The 22,268-nt window shown below is 38.9% G+C and overlaps 1 protein-coding gene across 19 annotated transcripts in view; it reads left to right on the top strand.

Moving 5' to 3' along the window:
* Positions 1-22,268, top strand: part of baz2b (bromodomain adjacent to zinc finger domain 2B) — a 58,524-nt gene that overhangs the window by 22,517 nt on the left and 13,739 nt on the right. For 8 of the 19 annotated variants that reach the window (XM_087139595.1, XM_087139587.1, XM_087139582.1 and 5 more), the window contains 21 exons: positions 61-268; positions 867-1,070; positions 2,109-2,398; positions 2,681-2,855; positions 3,277-3,372; positions 4,378-4,505; positions 5,448-5,480; positions 7,560-7,625; positions 9,817-9,861; positions 10,276-10,308; positions 10,910-10,975; positions 12,062-12,289; positions 12,863-12,974; positions 13,267-13,412; positions 13,612-13,716; positions 14,104-14,288; positions 14,799-15,090; positions 16,669-18,070; positions 18,469-18,627; positions 18,893-19,083; positions 19,674-19,834. In XM_087139595.1, coding sequence (XP_086995721.1) covers positions 61-268; positions 867-1,070; positions 2,109-2,398; positions 2,681-2,855; positions 3,277-3,372; positions 4,378-4,505; positions 5,448-5,480; positions 7,560-7,625; positions 9,817-9,861; positions 10,276-10,308; positions 10,910-10,975; positions 12,062-12,289; positions 12,863-12,974; positions 13,267-13,412; positions 13,612-13,716; positions 14,104-14,288; positions 14,799-15,090; positions 16,669-18,070; positions 18,469-18,627; positions 18,893-19,083; positions 19,674-19,834 — 4,325 coding nt within the window. The remainder of the gene's footprint in view (positions 1-60; positions 269-866; positions 1,071-2,108; positions 2,399-2,680; positions 2,856-3,276; positions 3,373-4,377; positions 4,506-5,447; positions 5,481-7,559; positions 7,626-9,816; positions 9,862-10,275; positions 10,309-10,909; positions 10,976-12,061; positions 12,290-12,862; positions 12,975-13,266; positions 13,413-13,611; positions 13,717-14,103; positions 14,289-14,798; positions 15,091-16,668; positions 18,071-18,468; positions 18,628-18,892; positions 19,084-19,673; positions 19,835-22,268) is intronic. The other 11 variants (XM_087139590.1, XM_087139600.1, XM_087139584.1 and 8 more) reach the window with 10 other exon arrangements.

Raw genomic sequence — 22,268 nt, 5'->3', positions numbered from 1 at the left:
CTTGCTTCTAAAAGGAATGGTTGAAACTAAAACTTGGTTCACCGATGGACTTGCCCATAGGTGAATGGAACACAGGGAATGGTCACAGTCCAGGAGTCGGCTGCCCCAAGTGTTGAAATCTCCCCAGCTCCATCAGTATCTGCTAAGGCGAAGACTAAGCAGAGGGGTGGAGAGAAAGGAGAGGCAGGGCCAACAGCTGACAAAGAGGGTGGAGAACACAGTGATAGTGTGGGTGATGTCACAGGAGTATCTGATGATTGCCAGGATGGTGAGTTGTGTTTAGAGTAAAAATGAATTACACCAGGCAAACAGCAAGCAGCATTGTTTAAGTGGTTGGCAGGGTTTTCTTTAAGATTACAAGGAAGAATTATGATGTGTCTCTGAAGGTTGCCCCTTGGAAAGGCCTGAATTTTATCAAACTTGACTGGATTAATTGAATGTATTTCCCAAAAGGTTAACTTTTTAGCTTTGATCATTTTCTCACAATTGTTTATTCTGACATAATAAACTTATGATTATAAAGATGAAGAAAGAAATTGACTGGAGCGGGATTTGAATCTGCGACCTCTGGAATACCGTACCAGTGCTCTACCAACTGAGCTATCCAGCCCTATGTGTAGGTCGCTGGCTCTTCCCATTTGTTGACATATCTGTTCGGGGGGGCAGTGGCCAGAAGCCATTAAAACTGAAATACCATAAAATTATTTTATTAATTAAAATTTCATAAGATATTCTTAATGATAAAGTATTTGCGTGTTTGAAAAGATTCAAAGTGCTGTAAATTTTCTAACTGGAGAAAAAATTTAAAACTGCGAATTATTGGTCGCTAAAATTTTCTGTTTTGTTAAATACATGTATCCTTGTAGTTTCATCAGATTCTGGGTCAGCTCTGGACACCGATGATGACAATTATGATGATGATGATGATTTGGAGAAGACTCAGAGGGAGAACTCGGAAGACACTGACGCAAGCACCATGGCTAGAGAATCACAAAATAGTCCCATGCCGATGAACATCTTGCTGAAACGTAAAGCTGATCATGACAGTAACTTGTTTGCTGCATACATGCGTAAGCTCTTAACATTGTCTTTGATGTAGTTTTGCTGTTGGATTCTTGGACAATCTTTAAAATCTTGGACAACGTATCTGTTCATGTTTTTGTAAAGTTATGTGATTTTCGGAGATTTTTTGATGTGAAAATTATACATCTATAAATCTTTAAGGGTGAAGAATTTGAAAAAGTACAGTGTATTTAAAGTCTTAAAAAAGTAGTATTGTATTTCTTGTACTAAAAAGATTGTAGCAAAGTTTTCTACCCAATGCACACCCACAAGTGCCTTTCTTTTTTGGATCTTTTGGAAAACACATTTGGAATTACTGGAAAAGTAATTGTTTTGAAACCTTTTAGAGGTCAGGTGAGGCCACTGATTTTAAAACAGCAAGAGTGACTTCTCATCATTGCTGATAAAACATTTCCCCAGATTGTGAGTAATAATGCCATTATCATGTCTAGAGGCAGGTTGTTACAATAGCTGTTTATACACTGTTGATACTGTGTCTTGGAGTTTTCTACCTGTACTTTGCCTGTTGCAATTAATTTCTTAACTCCCTTACTCTGTCTGGGGGTGGGGAATGGGCAAGACGGATGGATAGGAGGGGTTTTTGTTTCTTATCCATTTATTTATATGTCTAAGGATTATGGATAAATTCAATCAGACATCATATTGTTACATTTTGTTTCAAATATCTTGATGCACATGTGCTCAAAATTTGTCTGTATCGATGACTGCTAAAAGTGCTTAAAGTGGTCTAAAGTTTAACATCATTGATACGTGTAGATTAGGTATTTGGATTGGTTAAGAATGAGTTACATATGGCATCTCTGACTCTAAGAAGGGTCTTCCTATAGCTGAAGTGTATAGTAATAATAGCCAGTCCTTTGGAAGTCATTGACTAGTGGCTATTGCTTTTTCCCATAGATGTGTGTGTGTTACTGTAAGTCACAGCTAAGATTTTTAGATATAGCCATAACAACCATGGAATCATGACCATGTGATATAGCAAGTGTAGGACCTACATATAGATATTTGCTTTCTTTGGTTCACAGCTGTTCAGCGTAAACGTCTTCGTGTCACTGATGAAAGAGCCGTCCGTAGACCTCTATCCCGGGGATGGCGTCGTCAGGTCATCATACGCCAATTAGGACCTGGTGACCGGGTCAAAGGTGATGTCCTGTACTATGGTCCATGTGGTAAGAAACTACGCACCTATCCCGAGGTCATGAGGTACATACAGAGACGTGGCATTGTGGATGTTGGTCGAGAACATTTCAGCTTTAGTGCCAAGATTCGTATTGGAGAGTTTCTGAATCCTAAACCAGACAATGAGAATGTTGGGGTAAGTTTCTAGCATTACGAGTTCTTGCTTAACCTTGGCCATACTAGATCATTCAATGTCCAATGAGAAGCATGATTCCTTTTTGAACTGTTTCATTAAAACTAATGTAGCAGAACTTGATACTTGCCGTAAGTTATGAATAAAAATTGGCAATCATAGTTACCTGTATGTTGCAATATGCTCCAATACTAATGAAGAACAACGCTAGTCCAGGGTTGGATATTTGCCAATCTTCCCTTCACCCTCCTAATAGAAACCATCTTTCCCCTTCCTCATCTGCAGGGTATCATCTTTGAGAAGTTGACCGAGAGTGAACTGCAACAACGCATCAACATCCTGATGGGGCGTAAGCCACGTCCAGGTCGACCTGTCAAGAATGCTGAGAGGAAACGCATCGCTCAGGAGTTGGCTCGGCGTGCTGCGGAAGTCAAACATCGCAAGAAGATTGAACACCAAGGTTGGGGGCAGTACAAACATTGGATAATGGGGAGAGTTGATTTCCTGTCTGAAATGGACTGATATTGATTGATACATTTGGAAAATTCAGGGACCGACTCATAAGTCAAGTGCAAGGATCTGAAATTCTGCAAGTAATGAGTAAAAGTTTGCCTGAATTTTTGAATGTCTGTGGATGCTAAGAAAAGAAAAACAGAACGTACCAATTGTAATTTTAGCTGCAATACCTGAAAACGTGTAATTAGAGGTGTCACATACATTACAATGGCACCAAGCCTTCTTTGAGTATGCTCAGGACAATTTTCTTGAGGGCACCACCTAAATAACTACATTCTGGATTCTTGATAACACACTCAGACTTCCATTTAGACTTGAACTGATTATGACCGCACGTGTCTTCCTCCTTGTCCGCTGATACAAAGCAGAGATGGTGCGGAGAATTCAAGAGGCCAAGATGAGACGCAAGTTAGAACGGCAGCAGCAAGCACATCTGGCCAGGGAGGCGAGGAGACAGCAAGGTAGGCTAGCTCAACTTTATCCTTGCCAATATCATGTTATACGCATTTTAAGTAGGGTTTATGACTCCCAATCATAGGGTCTGGGGTTTAAATTCATAAGCAGGCATATCTGGCCATAAATTCAATGAGACAGTAAAATAGGCCAGCTCAACTTTTTCACTGACAACATAACTCCTTGCCAAAAGAATAGCATAACGATGGGAAGGGTTTTTGAATACCAATCACAGGGTCAAGTGTTTGAATCCAGCAGCAGCCACATCTGGCTATAAGGGTAAGGAGACAGCAGGGTAGGCTAGCTCAACTTCACTGACAACAAGCCCTTGCCAAAAGCATGGCGTGGGCATAGGTAGGGTTTGTGACTCCCAATCATAGGGTCCAGGGTTCAAATCCAGCAGCCAGTTTCATGTTGCCATTTGGGACAAGTCACTTTACCTTCACATGGCTCTCACCCCTCCTTAGAGTATGAATGGGTGCCTGTAAGGGTGGAAGCAGGATGTGCAGTGATATTGACTGCTTGAATTGGTCTTATGGCCTGATGAATGGGGGTAATAATTGTAATAGTGCCTGGTGTAACTGTGCTGCTGACATGATATGTGCCGCCTTAATAGTCATTATAGTTATTATCAAGCAACCAGAAGCCATTGTATGGCAAACTAGTCATCGCCTATGTTAAACTCCATTGTAATTCATCCAGCAATCCTCACTGAATGACATGCAACATGATTATGCAATGTACATGTGACATGTTTACAGTGACTTAAGAATAGCAAGATAGAGCACCAGCTTATGTTGCCCAGTTTGTGTAGGTGTTCAGCTAACCTGTGGAATAAATCACAGGTAGTAAACCAGAAAGTGATTAGAGAATGTCTTAAGCATCCATCATGTGTGGCAACATTGCAAGTGCAAGCAGAACATTTCATTGGACATTGTTCTACTGGTACATCATCTCTTTCCCTTTAAAAAAAAATCCTGTAACAATTGTATGTCAATGATTCTACTCGGCAGCTCTCCAAGCTGCAGAAGAAAAACGACGTGCTAAAGAACATCGTCTTTTCCTGAAGCAGCAGCAGAAACGGTCTCGAATGGAGCAGCTACGAATGGAGAGAGAGATGCGTGCACATCAAATGGTTGAGGTAACTTGTCATGGTGATACCTCGTCTTTTTGTCATTGAAAGGGCCTCATAGACTTGCATTGCATCAATTTTAAATTATGCATAAATAATGCAGTTTAAAAACAAAGCTTTCTCAACCAATTTTCAACTTTGGGATGGATTTTTACAGCACTAGTATTAACTTGTGTTGTATTTCAAAAACGAAGCTGACTTCAATTGGAGTTTGCAGCAGTTTTGTATTACATATGTTCTACTTCAGTTGGAGATGATAGAACCCAATTTTGATATGCAAGAGTAGTTAGCTTTTGCATGTCCAAAGTTAGTTTTTTGTCCTGAAAAAGGTCCTTTGGATTATAAATCAGTGAGTTGTAGATAAACAAAACCCAGTCTTAACATTTTATGCCTACACAAACTTTTTAAACTTTATCAGTTTAGTGTAACTTTACCTGACATAATTTGTGTGTTTCTATCAATTTTTTCCTTCCCACGACGTACCCTGACTAGTATTCCGTGTCCATTCCCAAGTCCTGTCCTCTCATTTTGCCATCTATTTCATTCTTTCCTGCCCTCCTTGGTCTGCAGCTGATACATCCTCTCTTCAGTCTCTTGTCATTCGTTCCCTCGTCTTCTGAAACCACTGGCTCATGTCGCTGTTCTAGGTCTGTCATCATAGGAACAAAGAAAGAAACATCCCCCTTATTAGCAGAGACACGATCAATAATTAAAAAAGATTCCAAAACTGTCAAAAATTAATCAAGAAATTTAAAGACCTTTTTGTGACCAAGGATGATGCAAAGATGATGTCTAGATGTTCAATCCAGCCTAATCACATGTTCAACTCTTTGGGCAAACATCTCATAATGCAGTGTTCTTCTAAATGATCAGTACTGAATTGAAGGAATGATCAATATGTTCATGAGGTTTAAATGATTTGTATGATTATTAATCCTGGAATCTTTTCAGATGCAGGCTTCCACAGAGCAATCTCTGTTTCAGGTACGACTGACTTGTTTTCTTGTACTCAGTTCTCACCTTCAACTACCCCTCTTGGTTTCACAATCCTGAGATTTGAATTTACTCAGCAGATGAAATGACTCGGTTGAACATTCCACCTTACTAGAAAAGTCTACTTAAACTGATACAGTCTTGTGTGGAAACGGTGATCCAATTAAGAAAAACTCATACATGTAGGTACATTCATATTGGTTTATCATGTCATTTTGAAATCTTACATCTCTTAGAAACATTTGTAAAAAATTGATATTCTAAAAGCAGTTGACAGCATATTTTCCCCAAACAACAGGATTTCTAGATACGTATCTCTTCCATCTTCATGTGGGAGGTATTTGAGTATTTAAGTGACTCTTACTATGCCATGAAAGTATTACAAAAAACTGTTTTAATCTCAATGTCTTGAAAGTTTTGTAAAAACAGTGGCAGTCTAAACACATTGTGATACTTTTTTAAATGTTGGCATGTGTACAACATGTGGTAAAGCACAGCTAGGTGGTCACACACAAAACTGTAACCATGGAAACATAAATGGGCTGGTTGTTTCTTTTCTTTGCTTCTTGTGATGTTGTTTTGTGTCTCGTCTTTTCACTTTCCTCATGAAAAAGGGTATCACCTTTCACATTCTGAGTCTGTACCAAGCTCTGACAGAATTTTGTGAGGTTTTCTGTGTACACTGCATTTTGTCTGGCTTGTGAAGACTGTGGTTAGTTTTATCTGAAAAAAAAGTTTGCTCTTAGCTGTCAGCAGTGAAAATGCAGAATGCTTGGTGTTTCACAAAGGGCCATGCATTGGTAGTATTGGATTGTCCTCTTATGCACAAACCTAGTGTACAGTCATTTGTAAGTGGCAAGTTAGAGCTTATAGCATGATTATGGCCTGGCAATACCACTGTGGCACCACACACCTGGACAGGTGGGATGTGCCCTTTTCAACAATAGGGTATCATGATTTGCCTAAATGTACAGATGTCTCAAGGTTGAGATTGCATGTGAGAGTGTTGTGCCACAGTAATGATGTCTTGGTATAGTCTATACCATTTACTTAGAGGTGTAGTATGCCACACACAGTGTTACTCTGAATTCATATCACATGACCTGATGGTGGCATCCAATAGTCTATTCAAAGTTTAATCATCATAAGGTAGTGTGTCAGAGTTTAGTACACACTGGGTATTTGATATTTGGATTTTCTCCAGAGATGACACGGTTCACATTCTTGAATGTGATAGGAACATACCCTTTTTTCTCTCCACCTTTCATTTCAATACATTTTTGTGTATTGCTTGTTTTATGTTTATCAACTCAGAAATGAATGGAATGCCACCGCAGCATTTTACATGTATTCTTTCCATTATCTTCCATTCTTTGCAGCCAATTGTGTTGTGTCTTGACTTGTCCATTTCTGTGACAGATCTTCCTCAGGATTCAGTCCTCTGTTGTTCTTTTCCCCTATTTTTTTTCTCTTACCTGCAGTTTATTTTGCTATACAAGTAATACAAGCATGCCATTAGGTTGGCTGACAATGTTACTATTAAAGTTTGGAACAAGTTCCTGATTTCCAGTAAAGGAATCAGATGGTCATTCAGGTATAAAGACTTCAAGAAATAGGGGCTTTGATTCCCACTTAAGGAGTTACAAGGCATATATCCCTAGGCAAGACACTGGTAATAGTGCTTACTTCATACCTTGTGGTGGCATATGATGTCATCTGTGGATGCCGGTCTGGTTTAGGCAAGTTTACAACTCGATATGGATAGGCTGCACTTAACTGGTCCATGATGGGTTAAGGAATTACTATAAGCCTGCCAATCAGGGGTTAAAATTTTGTATGAAGATTTTTGTCATCTTCTAAGAGAGATCAAGAAATAGATGTATTAGTTATGTTTGTTTTAGCCCATTGTCAAGGCAGAAACATTCCATGTTACATGTACAGTACATGTATATTCCTGGAGTTTGTCTTGTCAAAATCAAGAGAAATTAGCTTCATAGAAGTGCTGAGGCAGGTTTAAAGGATATCAGGTGTATATTATTTGTGAGACTGATTCCTGTTTTGCATGCACAGGATCGTAAAAAACGAAAACAAGCTGAAATCCAGTCCAAAATGATGGAAGCCTTCAAGCGTGCCAAGGTTTGTTCACTCTCCAACCACACCCACAACATTTCATTTCACATTTTTTTTCACCCTGTTTTTGGGACTCAATTTGTTGGGCAGTTGTCCAGTTTTTCTGTGGTATGGTGATGGTCTTGGGATTGATGGGTTCAGTTTATAGTTTGGGACTTCTTAGTATGTTGATTAACAAAATCTTGTGTCAGTGTTTCTTCTGTTTTTCTTTGTAAAAGTTTTTATGTGATTCATGTTTTGCGGCATGACCTTCTTTATTGAAAAGGAACATTAGTTAGTCAGTTTCTTGAGAGTGATTTTGCTGTGAACAAATCAGGAAATATTTACCTCATATTAAGTTTCTTACAGGTTGTTTCTTTTGATTGTGTAAACTGTAATTGGTGGAATTCAGTTTGGATACATTTTCAGTACATCTTAAGTGTATTCATTCTTAGGTTATTGCTGAAATTATTATGAATTCACACAAGGAAAGGCTCCCCAAAAGTAATATAAAACAGATCTGAAAGTTACAGCACGGTTATTTTGGTGAATGGCCAAGATCCTTTTTAGGAAGACTGTCTGCAGTGTTTTGTATTTTTTCTCATCAATGAAATATTTGACCGTCCTCAAAAAACATCCTTCTAAAGAAGTATTTTGTAATAGGCTAGCATTTGAAATTTCTGTCATCCTAAAGTCAGTTCTTCTTTAATCCAATCTTATTGCAGGCAATCTGTCCATATAGGCTGCTACTAATAAAATGTTGGGGCAGTTTAATTGCAGTTTTCATTACAGACCGTTGGTATTAAGAGTGTGGCTCCTTGCTCTGCCACAATCAGATTCACATGATCATAAACGAGATGTAATAGTTAGACATGCCGCTTATGTTTTCATTTTGGCTTTTACAAATTTTGGTTTTCTTTTTTATGTGTTAAGCATCACTGGCTTTGCTTGCTTGACCTTTGACCTTTCCAAAGAATCTTTTCATGTTTTCTGTCATCTGCATCCCATCTATGAATCTAATTACCTTTCTACCTTTCACCGGTTTGCAGAGGTTAATACTAACATTAACATTGACATGGTCATTTTGTAGATTTATTAAAACCGGGTCCTAACCAAAAGGCTGTTTATTTGATTTTAAATTAGTTTCTCATTAAATGAGGAATAAAGAACACAAATGTGTTGTTTCTCAGTGGAAATATCCATCTCATGAACAATATTTTGTCCACTCACACTCAACAGATTCACATCATATGCAACACACTATATATGCCTACATGTACTTTTGAAACCTGGTCCAAAGTTTCCCATTTTTTTTGACAGCAAAGCTCTAAAAGTTATTTCTTTGAAAGAAATATGAGAAATTACTGACTTTCGTAGATGTAGGTCAGCTTGTATAAACATCAGTAGGAATTGACAGCAATCAAGGCAATTTCATTTTCAGTTATGGCATTATGTACCGGTATGCCAGTCCTGCACAGGCAATAGAGACAGGAATTTTGAAAAGAAAACTGTTTTCCATCGACATGTATCTTAAATTAACAATGTACACCCCTAGTGATCATGTGACTTAGAAGGGGTTCCACTCTTATGATGTGCAATGTTAACATCACATAAGCCATCCCTGCAAAGAACACGCATCATAAGACCTTCATGAAAGTCATAAAACCACTGTAAAGCCATTCAAAATGCCACTGTCATTGCCTTTATCACAGTGTGACATCTTGTCATCGGAAGGTGACTTTCATGTACATGTCTACCTTATCTCTTTACTGTAGTTTACCGTGTATGCTGTCTTTGAGTAAAAAGTCTGGAGTTGTTGTCTCTAAGAACCCTTAGCAACTGTGAAATTTTGGATCAGGTTTTGCAGTAGTACGCATAAATTTTCGGAAAATCCTATGTCTGTTTCAAAACTTTTAAAACAACCAAGTCCAGAAGATGTGCAACTCTGTGCTTTCGCACTGGTATGTTTTATGGACTAAAAACAGTGACTTTTATAAGAAATTTAAGTCTAAATTCATTTTCTTTTAGGAGAAGTTGTGTTCGAATATGCCTAGCCCTATATACATGTAAAAGCTTTCTATCATTTGATACTGATAGTAGAATGCACAAACCTCTCTGTGGTCACTGTCATTTAGTCATTTTTGTCCAACAGCCTTCATTGAGGTGTGAAGATTTAGTGTCAAATCCTAATGTTAGTCATTGGTTTTGGTTGTCCTAGGAACGAGAAATGAGACGTCAGCATGCTGTACTGCTTAAACATCAGGTAAGAAGTCCGGTGAATGTTTGCTTCCTCAAAACAAGAGTAGAGTCAGAAGAAATGAAAATGGAAATAATTTTGAATAACTAAATGAAGAATACATTGCCAACATGCACACATTTATTACTTGATGACTGGTGACTCTGCTCTCCTTTTGTGGAAGAGTATATTTTCTATATGTTGGTCCAGGATGTTGTCAGATTTTGCTTGCTTGCACTGCACAAAAGCATGGCCAGTTCACACCTTGTTCTGTTTATGTTTTCAAGGTTGAAATGTCTAAAAAGTTGTTGACTGCAGATTCACTGAAAATATCATGGCTGTTGTAACATTTCTGTAACAGTTTTTTTTTCCATTCCGAAAGTAGGAGCTATTTTTTAAAAAATTGTTTTTTGGTCTATTTTATGTTTGCTTTTATATTAGGAGCGAGAACGTCGCAAGCATATGCTAATTATGGTAAGATACGATATAGTCATTGTCTAAGATTGTGGTTTCCTCATTCACATCAGTAAAATAGTACCTGAATCGTTGGAAGTTGTACCACAAAGGAATGAAATTTAAGCAAAGCTTAATTTATTCAAATGTGCTTGAGAACTGCCAGTAAATACTTTGGACATCAATTCCCAGAACGTGGTCTGTTTTAATAAAGCTGAGATTTTACATCCATATTAAAGTACCTTCCTTCAAGGTGCAAGTTCTCTTTCTCCAGTATGTTTTGTCACAAACTCACCAAATTAAGGCAACACACATTGATCTCAAGGAATTTTAATACAGTTTACATTTTGAATGGCTTTGACATAGATTCATAATTTCAACCGCAAATCTGATAAATATTTCATTTTTTTTCTTCTGAATAATGCCACCATTGGTAATTTCAGATGACACATATAGCATGACCTTTGTGACTTTATACATGTATTTGTTCTGCATGCGCACATTGAGTGTACAGTGCTGTGGATAGGTGTCAATCATAACTTGACCTGATTTAATCTTATTGCATTCAAAATATTTGCAACTTTCTTATTAATCTCCTTAATTTATGTTGATGTCATCAAAGGAACGAGAGAGAAGAAAACAGCATATGATGTTAGTCAGAGCTCTGGAAGCACGAAAGAAACAAGAGGTAGGATGACATCCATCCCACCTACATGTATGGATGCATTGTTTGTCAATTCCAAACAGCATTCCACACGTTTTTCATACTGCTGTTCAGGACTAAAAGGATAACATTCCCTTTCCATATATTTCTCTACTAGTAAGTTAGCATTGAAAGCAAGCGAGTAAGCATTGGAAAGCAGCATGTAAGCATTGAAATAAGCGAGTAAGCAATGAAAAGCAACATGTAAGCATTGAAATAAGTCAGTAAGCAATGAAAAGTAACATGTAAGCACTGGAAAGCAACATGTAAGCATTGAAATAAGTCAGTAAGCAATGAAAAGTAACATGTAAGCACTGGAAAGCAACATGTAAGCATTGAAATAAGTCAGTAAGCACTGAAAAGCAACGTGGAAGCACTGAAAAGCAACGTGGAAGCACTGAAAAGCAGCGTGTAAGCATTGAAATCCACCGAGAAAGCATTGAAAACTAGCAAGTAAGCATTGAAAAGCAGTGAATAAGCATTGAAAACATAGCATACAGTTTCATACAAAGCAGCAGCACTACAGCTGGTACTCTGCCCACTTGATACAACACATCAGAAGGTTTTGACCAGCTTCATGAGACTGTTGTACACATACATATTCATGTACATCCTCTCTACATTAAAAATAACCATTTTTATTAATAGCAACAGTTTACCAGCTATTACACTATTCAATGTACATGTATATTGCTTGTGGCTGATTTCCAGCTGTTTTATGTTTAGTGCATACATGTAAATTTACTGGTAAGTGATGTGTTCTACTTTGTGGCTCTGTTGGCTCAAACAGTGGGGTTCTACTGAAAAAGTATGCCAGTTTTACCCTAAATAGGCTTTCATGGTACATTAGTGTGGATCTACCAGACAGGTTTTCCCTGCTACCAAGCTGTTCTAGTTAAAACAAGGGATAATTAGGATACATGGTAAGGAGTGGTGACCATTGCATGGTAAGGAGTGGTGACCATTCCCGGATCATAGAAACATGCTTGATTAAACTCCGTCTTTGTGTACAAAAAACCTGTGTAAGGTTTTACCATTAAACTTGAATTGTGTTCTATTGGAATTCTACAGGAGAAAGAAAGGCAGAAGAATGAAAAGAAAGTTGAGAAGAGGGCCAAGAAAGACCGTAAGATGCAGCAACGGATACTGGAGATGCAGATGGCTAAAGAGTTGAAGAAACCTGTGGAAGATATGAAACTAGGACAAGAGGCAAAGGTACATGTACATATAGGTGCTAGCAACATGTCCTCGAATCTGAAGAAATCTGTGGAAGATATGAAACTAGGACAAGAGGCAAAGGTACATGTACATATAGGTGCTAGCAACATGTCCTCGAATCTGAAGAAACCTGTGGAAGATATGAAACTAGGGCAAGAGGCAAAGGTACATGTACATATAGGTGCTAGGAACATGTCCTCAAATCTTCCACGGTTTGCACAGTTTTTGACAAAAACTGGTTACAAGAATCTGAAATAATATATGCTGATTGGGTAAATCTTGGTCTGTGCATTTATAAAGAAAATAAAAACGGTTTTAAGATTTAAATTTTAGCCAGTTATTTTAAACCAAATACATGAAATTTCACATTACTTTTGATTTTTTTGTATAATACATTATATAAAAGTCTTTAAAACATAATACTGAAGGACACAGCAGGTGTGACTTCAAGTGTTTGAAGAGCACATCTTACTCTGTGTGGATAGATGCCTTGAGATACACGTATTCTGTATCTTTGATTATGACCTTATCTTCTGTGTAACCACCAACATTTGTCTCTGTGATCTCAATCCAGCTGTCAAGGCCTTTCTCAAGTTTCCTGTTTGCTTTGCGCCATATTGAATCCTTGCCTCATTCTAACTTTGTTCTTTGTAGCCACTGCCAAACATTGAGCGACTCAATGGTCTCAAATTACCAGGCCAGGCTTTTGCTGATTGTCTAATGACACTTGAATTCCTCCACACATTCTGTGATGCTCTCAATCTAGGTAAGTCATTTCAAAACATATGTTTTTGTCATCCAGTTTTCCAGATGTGTACCAAGTGTCATTTCTGTTGAAAGGTGTGGACGAAAACCATTTCAGGAGTTACGTGCATCATTAAACCAAACGTCATACATGATTGTACAGATGATAATTTATTTGAGATTATCAGTACACCAGCAACACGATCAATGTTAATGCCTGATTTTGTCTCATCTTAACAGCTGAATTTTTATCTGTTGCATGTAACAAAATAACCTTTCTTTTCCTTGTGCCATTTAATTTTTTTGACCCCTAGATAAGGAAGACGACATTCCCACAATGACCACATTGCAAGCAGGTCTACTTAACGAGACAGAGTACATTGGTGAGGTCATAGCACTGGCGATACAGCTCTTAGCTCTCGCTCTTGAAGACCCTGGTACACCAGATAATCACCCTGAGGTATGAACAAGATGTCATGATTAGGGGCAGGACTATGGTAGAGATGTAGCTGGTACGGGTGGCAATGCAGACTTTCATCCCCTGGCATTCTAGTGAAAGTCAATTATAAGAAGTTCAATAATGATAATGAAATACTTCATTAGTCCTGTATTTGCCAGAATCATAAGTCAGCCACTTTTTTGGTTGTTTTCTATTTCAGAAATCCCCTTGGGGTCAATCTGTTGAAGATATTGACATCACAGAGGATAATCTGTCTGAGATGCTACGCTATTACATAATTGGAGTCAATGGAAAGGATGATGAGGTCAGTATTATGGATGTTAAGTGTCTTCCAGATGTCTCATACTACAAATCACCATTTTTTACGGACATGTACATCTTGAGTTCTTTCCACATATCATTTACCAGTAGCTCTAAATACTGTGGATTTTTAAGACAGTTACAGGCTGATGTATTGTCCATGTGTTATGTGTACTCCAGATTTGTATTTAAGAAGTTTCCATGTTCCTACATTTCTATGCCTTTGTCTCCAAATGTTGCATATTTCATTAATTTGAAAGTATCAATTTTGTAACGCCTTGTTCTCTGGAGGTCATTTAATTTTTAGTGTTTTAATCATACACGTAGGTGGGGTACTTTTCCTGTGTGAATCGTCTTTAAGTGCGGTTTTTCTGTCCCATTTGGTCTTCAGATCGGCAAGCTGTTGAGCACTGTTCCCTTCAAGGCCTTATCAGCTGTGCAGAAAGCCTCTGTCCTAGCCTTCCTCGTCAACCAGTTGGTGTGTAGTCGACCAGTCATCCAACAGATAGAGGGCGGTATTGATAAGGTTACCAACCTGCGACGAGATAAGTGGATTGTGGAAGGAAAGCTAAGAAAGTAAGTCCTTAAAATAATATCCATGAGCACTCTGGACAGTATCAGTGTTTGATCAGTAGGTGGCTTTTGTTAGCCATGAATATTCCTGGATCTATATAGTAAAATTTAATCTCAGGTTTGATGTGATTCTGATTGATTCTGTATTTTGAAGCTCAACAGGAGTGGAATTTGTAGGATTTTGGGGTATTTTAGAATTTTGGCCCAGAAGTTCAAAATTTTATGAGGTTTATTTAATCAGGTTTAGCTACCATAGCTCCTCATTCTCAAAAAACAGTGCAGAATTTTGAATATTTTTGCCATTTTGGAGAGAAGTCATGACTTTTTAGCCATCATAATTCCTGAAATCTTAAGTGAGTTTTTTGTTGTCATTGCTGCAATCCCAATACTTTTTTGAGTATTATCAATTTCTCTGCATCCTTCAAGTCTCATCCTTGGCTCAGCCGTCAATATGCACACGTACATGTTCTTGGTGACAGATTAAAATTGAAGACTTTCTGGTTGTCATCACAGGCTCCGTACACTGCGTTCCAAGCAGTTTGATAATAAAGTGACACCCAAGCAGGAGCCTGGAACTTCTACTCCGACCCTTAATGGAACCCCAGAAAAACAGAACAAAAAAGTCAGTAACGAGGATGACGATGATGATGAGAAAGATGATGATGAAGATGACATGAGTGGAGGAGAAGAAGGAGCAGTGGGTGGGGCAGTAGAGGAAGATGGTGGGGCAGAGGAAGAAGTTGAAGTTGAATCGCTAAACGAAGGAGTAGAAGAGATAGAGAAGAAGATGGAGCGACTCAGTAAGGTAGGTCAGATGTACATCAGTTAAGCCAAGAATAGACTCAGTAAGGTGGGTCAGATGTACATCAGTTAAGCCAAGAATAGACTCAGTAAGGTGGGTCAGATGTACATCAGTTAAGCCAAGAAAAGACTCAGTAAGGTAGGTCAGATGTACATCAGTTAAGCCAAGAATAGACTCAGTAAGGTGGGTCAGATGTACATCAGTTAAGCCAAGAATAGACTCAGTAAGGTGGGTCAGATGTACATCAGTTAAGCCAAGAATAGACTCAGTAAGGTAGGTCAGATGTACATCAGTTAAGCCAAGAATAGACTCAGTAAGGTGGGTCAGATGTACATCAGTTAAGCCAAGAATAGACTCAGTAAGGTAGGTCAGATGTACATCAGTTAAGCCAAGAATAGACTCAGTAAGGTGGGTCAGATGTACATCAGTTCAGCCAAGAATAGACTCAGTAAGGTGGGTCAGATGTACATCAGTTAAGCCAAGAAAAGACTCAGTAAGGTGGGTCAGATGTACATCAGTTAAGCCAAGAATAGACTCAGTAAGGTGGGTCAGATGTACATCAGTTCAGCCAAGAATAGACTCAGTAAGGTGGGTCAGATGTACATCAGTTAAGCCAAGAATAGACTCAGTAAGGTGGGTCAGATGTACATCAGTTCAGCCAAGAAAAGACTCAGTAAGGTAGGTCAGATGTACATCAATTAAGCCAAGAATAGACTCAGTAAGGTAGGTCAGATGTACATCAGTTAAGCCAAGAATAGACTCAGTAAGGTGGGTCAGATGTACATCAGTTAAGCCAAGAATAGACTCAGTAAGGTAGGTCAGATGTACATCAGTTAAGCCAAGAATAGACTCAGTAAGGTGGGTCAGATGTACATCAGTTAAGCCAAGAAAAGACTCAGTAAGGTAGGTCAGATGTACATCAGTTAAGCCAAGAATAGACTCAGTAAGGTGGGTCAGATGTACATCAGTTAAGCCAAGAAAAGACTCAGTAAGGTAGGTCAGATGTACATCAGTTAAGCCAAGAATAGACTCAGTAAGGTAGGTCAGATGTACTTATTCATCAGTTAAGCCAAGAACAGTCCTATGTTAGACGGGATTCCACCTCCAAGTTGGACTAGAATTAGTTACAGTACCTGTATTTGCCCAGCTTGTGCTTCATGGAGTGACGTGCTCAAAATTAGACTTGAATTCCAGTCTTTGAATCTTTGAGTTTGTTCCTCCAAGAGTTTGTTGACTGGATCAGCTCTTCAGCCTTTCCATGTAATGCCTGATGTGGCTGTTGCTTACATTACATTTTGTATATGCGAGGGTAAGATGTGTCTGTTTTTGGACAGTATCAGGCAAAGAGAGAGGTAAATAATGACTCTGATAATTTCTCATAAAAACGTTTATATTTTAATGTACATGTACATACAATAAAATCAAATTCTGAAGCCCCAAGTTCCTTTCTCACATTCCGTGATTTGTACTTTCTTATGACAGTTTCAATGAGTCTGTTATTTGGTTTGTTCCCAGCAGTACTGTCCTGATGAATGCTACATGTAAGCGTTGTAATTTCCTTTTTGTTACTTTCATCAACAGCAACATGGTCAGTTTCGTCACAAGATCTTTGAGGCCTCTCATTCCCTACGAGCCATTGCTTTTGGTCAAGATCGATACAGACGCCGTTACTGGGTGCTGCCTCACGCTGGTGGGATTCTTGTAGAAGGTTTGGAGAGTGCTGAACCAAACATGTTTACAGTTGACAATACAGCAACCAAACTGGAGAAAGAGACTCTAGAACAAAGTAAGATCGAGACAGAAACCAGCAAAGAGGAGGTGACGACGGAGGAGCAAGAGGTGGTGAAAGGAGACAAAGAGAAAGACAGTGAGGAGATTGAAGAGGAGAAGAAACAAGACGAAGAAACCAAAGAGACAACAATGGATACCTCATGTAGTGCAAATACTCAAGAAACAAACAAGTCAGAGACAGAGACCTCATGCAGTGAGGATAGAACAGTGCCATCCTCCTCAAATACTCAAGAAGAGGAGGTCAGGATGGAGGTCACTGAGCTTAGATTGGAAAACGACCAGGAAGAACTTGAGTCAGCCGACAATAAAAGAACAGAAAATGTACCCCAAGTGAATGGAGAGATTGCGTTGAATGGCCCAGTTGAGCAAGACACTAGGGAAGACCTGTACATGGAAGCGCCTCTGAACTTAACCAAGGTTGACAAAAGTCACGACGACGGTACTCAGCAGACAGAAACCATTGTTGGAAGTACTGTAAACAAGGATGAGGCTTGTAAAGCGGAAACCTCCACATCAACTGTCAGTGCAAAGATGGAGCCTTCAGAGAGCTCCGAGGATGGAGACCGTAAATCCCCAATTAAGAAGAACAGTCCTAAACTTGGCTATCTGAGTATAGACAGTATGCTACAGAGATCTGACAGGCCAGCATCCTCCTCATCCTCAAGTCCATTCCCTCCAATTACCTCCTCAAGCATACCACCCCCATCTCTCTCTCTAGACTCTAAACCCAATGGAGCCATGGGTTCTTGGTTTAGCATCTTACCTCGTATGCCTTGTGATGACACCTCCTTACTGACCAGTCCCATCAAGCAAGAGGAAGAGACACCCACCCCTAACGATGCTTTCTCTGATCAGTTCAAGCAGGCTGCCCAGGCTGTGCCAGCTTTTGGTCTAACTCCTTACGGGATCTATCACGTACCCTTTCCACTTATGCACGTGGGTCAGATGAACGCCTTCATGGGAGCTTATAGCTTCCCTGGAGTAGCTCCCATTCCACTACAGACTCTACAGATGAACCAGATGGATCAGACTGCCAGCGTTAATCCTCTGCTACCCTTAGCCAACACTATCAAGCTCAAGACAGAGCAAGAGGAAGAAGATGAAGAAGAAGAAGCTGACTTGAAGGCCATTGCTAACATGCAAGCTCTCTTAGATCAGATGGAGAAGGCACAAACGGATCCCGTACCTGAAGGTTGGTACTGAGCATTTAGAATCATAACTTTTATTGTTTGCCAATAAACAGTTAAGGACAAGTCATTGCAGACTCTAGCAAAAACTTTTTTGGAATGTCCTTAGTTTTTGGAAGTGTTGCCGTGTAGTAGTCAAAGTGTTTTGATAATTATTCTTTGATAAAATATAAAGTTCTCTGAGACACTCGGCAAAATTCAAATGCATGATTGCCTCATTGCTTATACAAGATACATGTATGTTATGGAGATTAATCTTGGTGCTTTTGTAATTTAAAGCTTGCAGTGGTGCTAAACACCATGGGAAGTTATTTCACATTGTATTGTTCTTTTGAAGGAAAGCTTGTCTAATTCATCAGTTATTGGTGAGTGTCATACATGATTTTTTTCTCTCTATGTGCAGACTTGCAACAAGGTTGGTGGCAGATCTGTGATCCTAACATGCTACGCCTCATCACCAGGTCTCTTCACATGAGAGGGATCAGAGAGAGAATGCTGCAGAAAAGCTTCCAGAAGTACAATGATTTCTCTCTCAGAGTGTGCTCCAAAGGAATCAAGAATGGTGAGTAGTGAAAGATGATTGAGTTGGAAGTGTGTGCACTCTCAATCTATCAACAACTGTAGACATTTGCACCCTTTGCACCAAAAAGCGACAATGTACACAACTCAATATCCCCTCTTGAGATGAAGACATAAACAGCAGTGAAGGGGAAGTTTATTAAATAATTGAGAGTTTTCCTTCAGCACTTGCTGTAATGATGAAATAAGCTTTTTAAAAATGTTGAGTTACTCCTTTCGTTTGATACCACACCTTGCCATACCAACAGACATACTTATCCAAACTAAAGAGAAGAAGACAACATACCCTGACAACAACAGCATTCCACGTATCCCACCGCCCGTCTTTGAAGAGCAAGAAGGATGGTTTCAAGAAGTAACTTTTGCCGCAAATCGTGGTATCTTGGAGAGCGTAGAAGCCATGGAGGAACGTGTCTTTTCGGCCAGTATGCAAGTCAAGGTGAGTACTGTCAGGCCATGTAGCAAATCTTGGAATCGAGTCATTCCTAACACCATTCATTAAGTAATTATTACCATGAGGAGTCAGTCTGTTACCACCAATAATGAACCATCTTGGTGTGCGAAATTCAATTTTGACCGGGTTAGTGACAGTGTGGGTTCTTGAAGTATGGCATTTTTTGTTGACAATTTTCAAAGGAACTTAGCATGAAAGTACCAACAGCCATGTTGATGAACCACACCTTTGAGCAAGCCACTGATATTTTGGTGGTACAGGATTTCTTACTGATAACAATTTTTGAATCAAAAGCTAAAAAATAAATTAGTGAATGCGTGAAGGGCACAAATCCAAACATTCAAGTCTCGACTTGAAGTCTTTGACTTAATTTTAGGAACAAATTTTGCAGTACTATGAAAACTGTTAGTGACACAGATGTCATACCAGATACATGTACAATGTTTTAAACATAAACCTCTTCCAGTTTTGAGCATGAAACCCACTCCTAGATGTAGACTCCCATTGAAACTGTACTTCTTGTTTGATCAAACCTGAGACCAGTAACCACAATCTCTTGTTCTGTTTAATGTTAGGGATGGGTCCTACCAGAGAAGGTCTCAAATGATCCTAACTTGGAATCCTGGCAGACTGTTGAGAGTTCTGGAGTGGATCCAATAGGTATTGCCATCAAGAGACTCCTGGCCTTGGAGAAATCAGTGGAGAGAAGATACCTCAAACCACCACTCAGCAAAACGTAAGTAGTCTGCATCAGAAAAAACTGGAGAGAATAACAGAAAAATGCCACGCAAAGCAACCCCACAACCACACAAATCTAAAACTTTTCAAGTGCATGCTTGTTCAATACCCAAAAAATTGGAAGTGTGTCTAGATTAACACTAAAATGATTATAATTTGAATCATCGAGATGCGTGGTCTTGTCTGTAAATGAAACACCAGAAACAACCCATTTGTTTCGTCAAGTCCACATCAATGTGCATGGGTTATTATGAGATCAAACTTCTCAATAATGGTCGAACTCAGTGCACATACTTAGAAAAGTCATAAGAACAACAGAACTCAGTTTAATAAAATCAGGTCACCAACATGTGATTTTTATATTACTTTCACTAATCCCCAGCTGAGTTCTACTTGTAGGATCTCATGTCCAAGCCATTTATGTCTTACAACAGTCCAGAATTTGTTTATTGTCCAACGAACACTTGTTTACCAGCACGCAGTAACATTGTTCCACAAAGCTGTAACTGAAGGCAAGCTACTAAAACGTCAACTTTGAATAGAATTTTGGTCGCCATTAGTTAAAGATAGTTTAGGTTTCTGTTGCATTTATTGATGGTTTAATGATTGGCAATTTTATTTGTCTCTTATTTTGCTCTGTTTATTTAACAGCTTTGGTATCATTCTGAAAACTCTGATGAAGTCACTTGTAATTTCAAATTATACTTCATTCAGAATTTCCGTATCTTTGCATTATAGTCAAAAAGTAGCTTGGAAATTTTTAAAAAAAAATTTCCAATAATTTGCATTTGCAAGAATTATTTTGCAGAGAAAGGACAACAAACTGAATTAGGAGCAATCAAAAACAGTTGAAGTACTCAATAAATCGTGTCTTTTCAAAGGAAGCATTTGCAGAAAGGATTTTTTATACGCTTTCAAACAAAACAACAGTAAAATGCTTGAATGACTCCAAACTTTATGGATCTGGCCTGGCGTATATGTCCTGACAAAAATATAGCATATTTGTCTTTTCTTTTATGAGACTTCTCAAGGATTTTGTTAAGGGCCAAACTGTATTGCTTTATCTACCTTTGAAATCAACTCATCAAATACTCCTTTTTCTACTTTGCAATCTTGTTTTCTTTTAACCACTTGCTGCCGGGTGGTTTGAAAAATGAGTGCAAATAATCAGAACATTTTCAAGATATTCAGTTTTTAAAATTCTTCAAAAATTCATCTTTTCAATTAATGGACATTTACACCCACACAAATTACTGTCTGGTGGCTACTCTAATCTGACAGACAAAATCTATTGACGCCCGAGTATTTCAGCCAGGCCTGCAGCCTTGTAAAAAGAGCCTGGATTGTATGGTGTTATTTAACTTTCTTTTGTTCACAAACCTGGTACAGTGCGCTGCTGACCTCTTTTCAGTGGAGGCCAGATTGGCGTGCATTGGTGCTGTGTGGCTCATCGCTGCAGTGATGAAGCGCTTTGTCCCTGGTGGTAATCTGCTCGCACTAAATGCCCAAACCGTGGTATACTGTTTCAAAACAAGGCTGGATTATCTCCACTGTTGAGAATGAAAAATGTTGGTATTACCCAGCAGCCTAATCTTTTGTTCTGAGTACGGTCTTTTGTTACAAGACCCAGTTCCCTTTGTGCAATTTTGGAGACCCTGGCCACAAGTATAAAGCATACATGTACGTGTCTGGTACCAGAAACCCCGGCGGCAAGTGGTTAAACTTCATGTACATTAAATAACCACATCTTTGGTGATGGACCATGATCGTTATCATTCCATGTGCAGGCGTTTGGGCTTCATTATCTGTTTTGGATGGTGGTAGGAAATATTGAGAGCCTTGATTTCCGTCTTTCTGGGGCACTGTGCTTTTTTGGCCTTTCTTCCTGCTTTTTGAATGTTTTGAAGATAACTGGAAGTGGAGATTTACAAAACTCTTTCCATTTGATTCTTGATCTGCTGACACTTCAGGCTTATTTTGAGGGTATGTGGAGTCAGATCTGGCATTCAGAACATCTTCTACTTTCTGTTGAAGAAGCTGCCCCTGACTATTTGTAAAGATTGATGAGGGATTAGATTGCCAATGGTGTGACATTGTATTGGAACTCCAGTCAGACGTTTTCCTTTTGAATTTGAATGTTGTTCATCAACATGAAGCAACTGATTCAGTTTTGTCTCAGAGATGTCTAAAAACCTCAGGGTTAACCCTTCTCCAAGACAATGTTGAAAAAGCTGAATGTTCTCAGTGTGGTTCGAAAGTTTATTAGAACAAATCTGTGAAGGATGACACTGTCCATTAAAAATGTGTATTTTGTCAGGCCAGCTGCTTGTTTCTGTCGCACGATTCCTTTGATTGGATGCATTTTTCTTTAAAAAGGGAAATTTAATAGCAACTACAAATGAGTCATATATCCTTTGTATAAGTTCTAAGCC

The sequence above is a fragment of the Acanthaster planci genome, linkage group LG08, assembly GCF_054643075.1.
Source record: "Acanthaster planci isolate LZ-2023a linkage group LG08, COTS_SCS, whole genome shotgun sequence".
In the NCBI taxonomy this organism is placed as follows: Eukaryota; Metazoa; Echinodermata; class Asteroidea; order Valvatida; family Acanthasteridae; genus Acanthaster; species Acanthaster planci.
The sequence above is the reverse complement of the archived record's forward strand: the minus strand, read 5'-3'. Positions and strand labels throughout refer to the sequence as shown.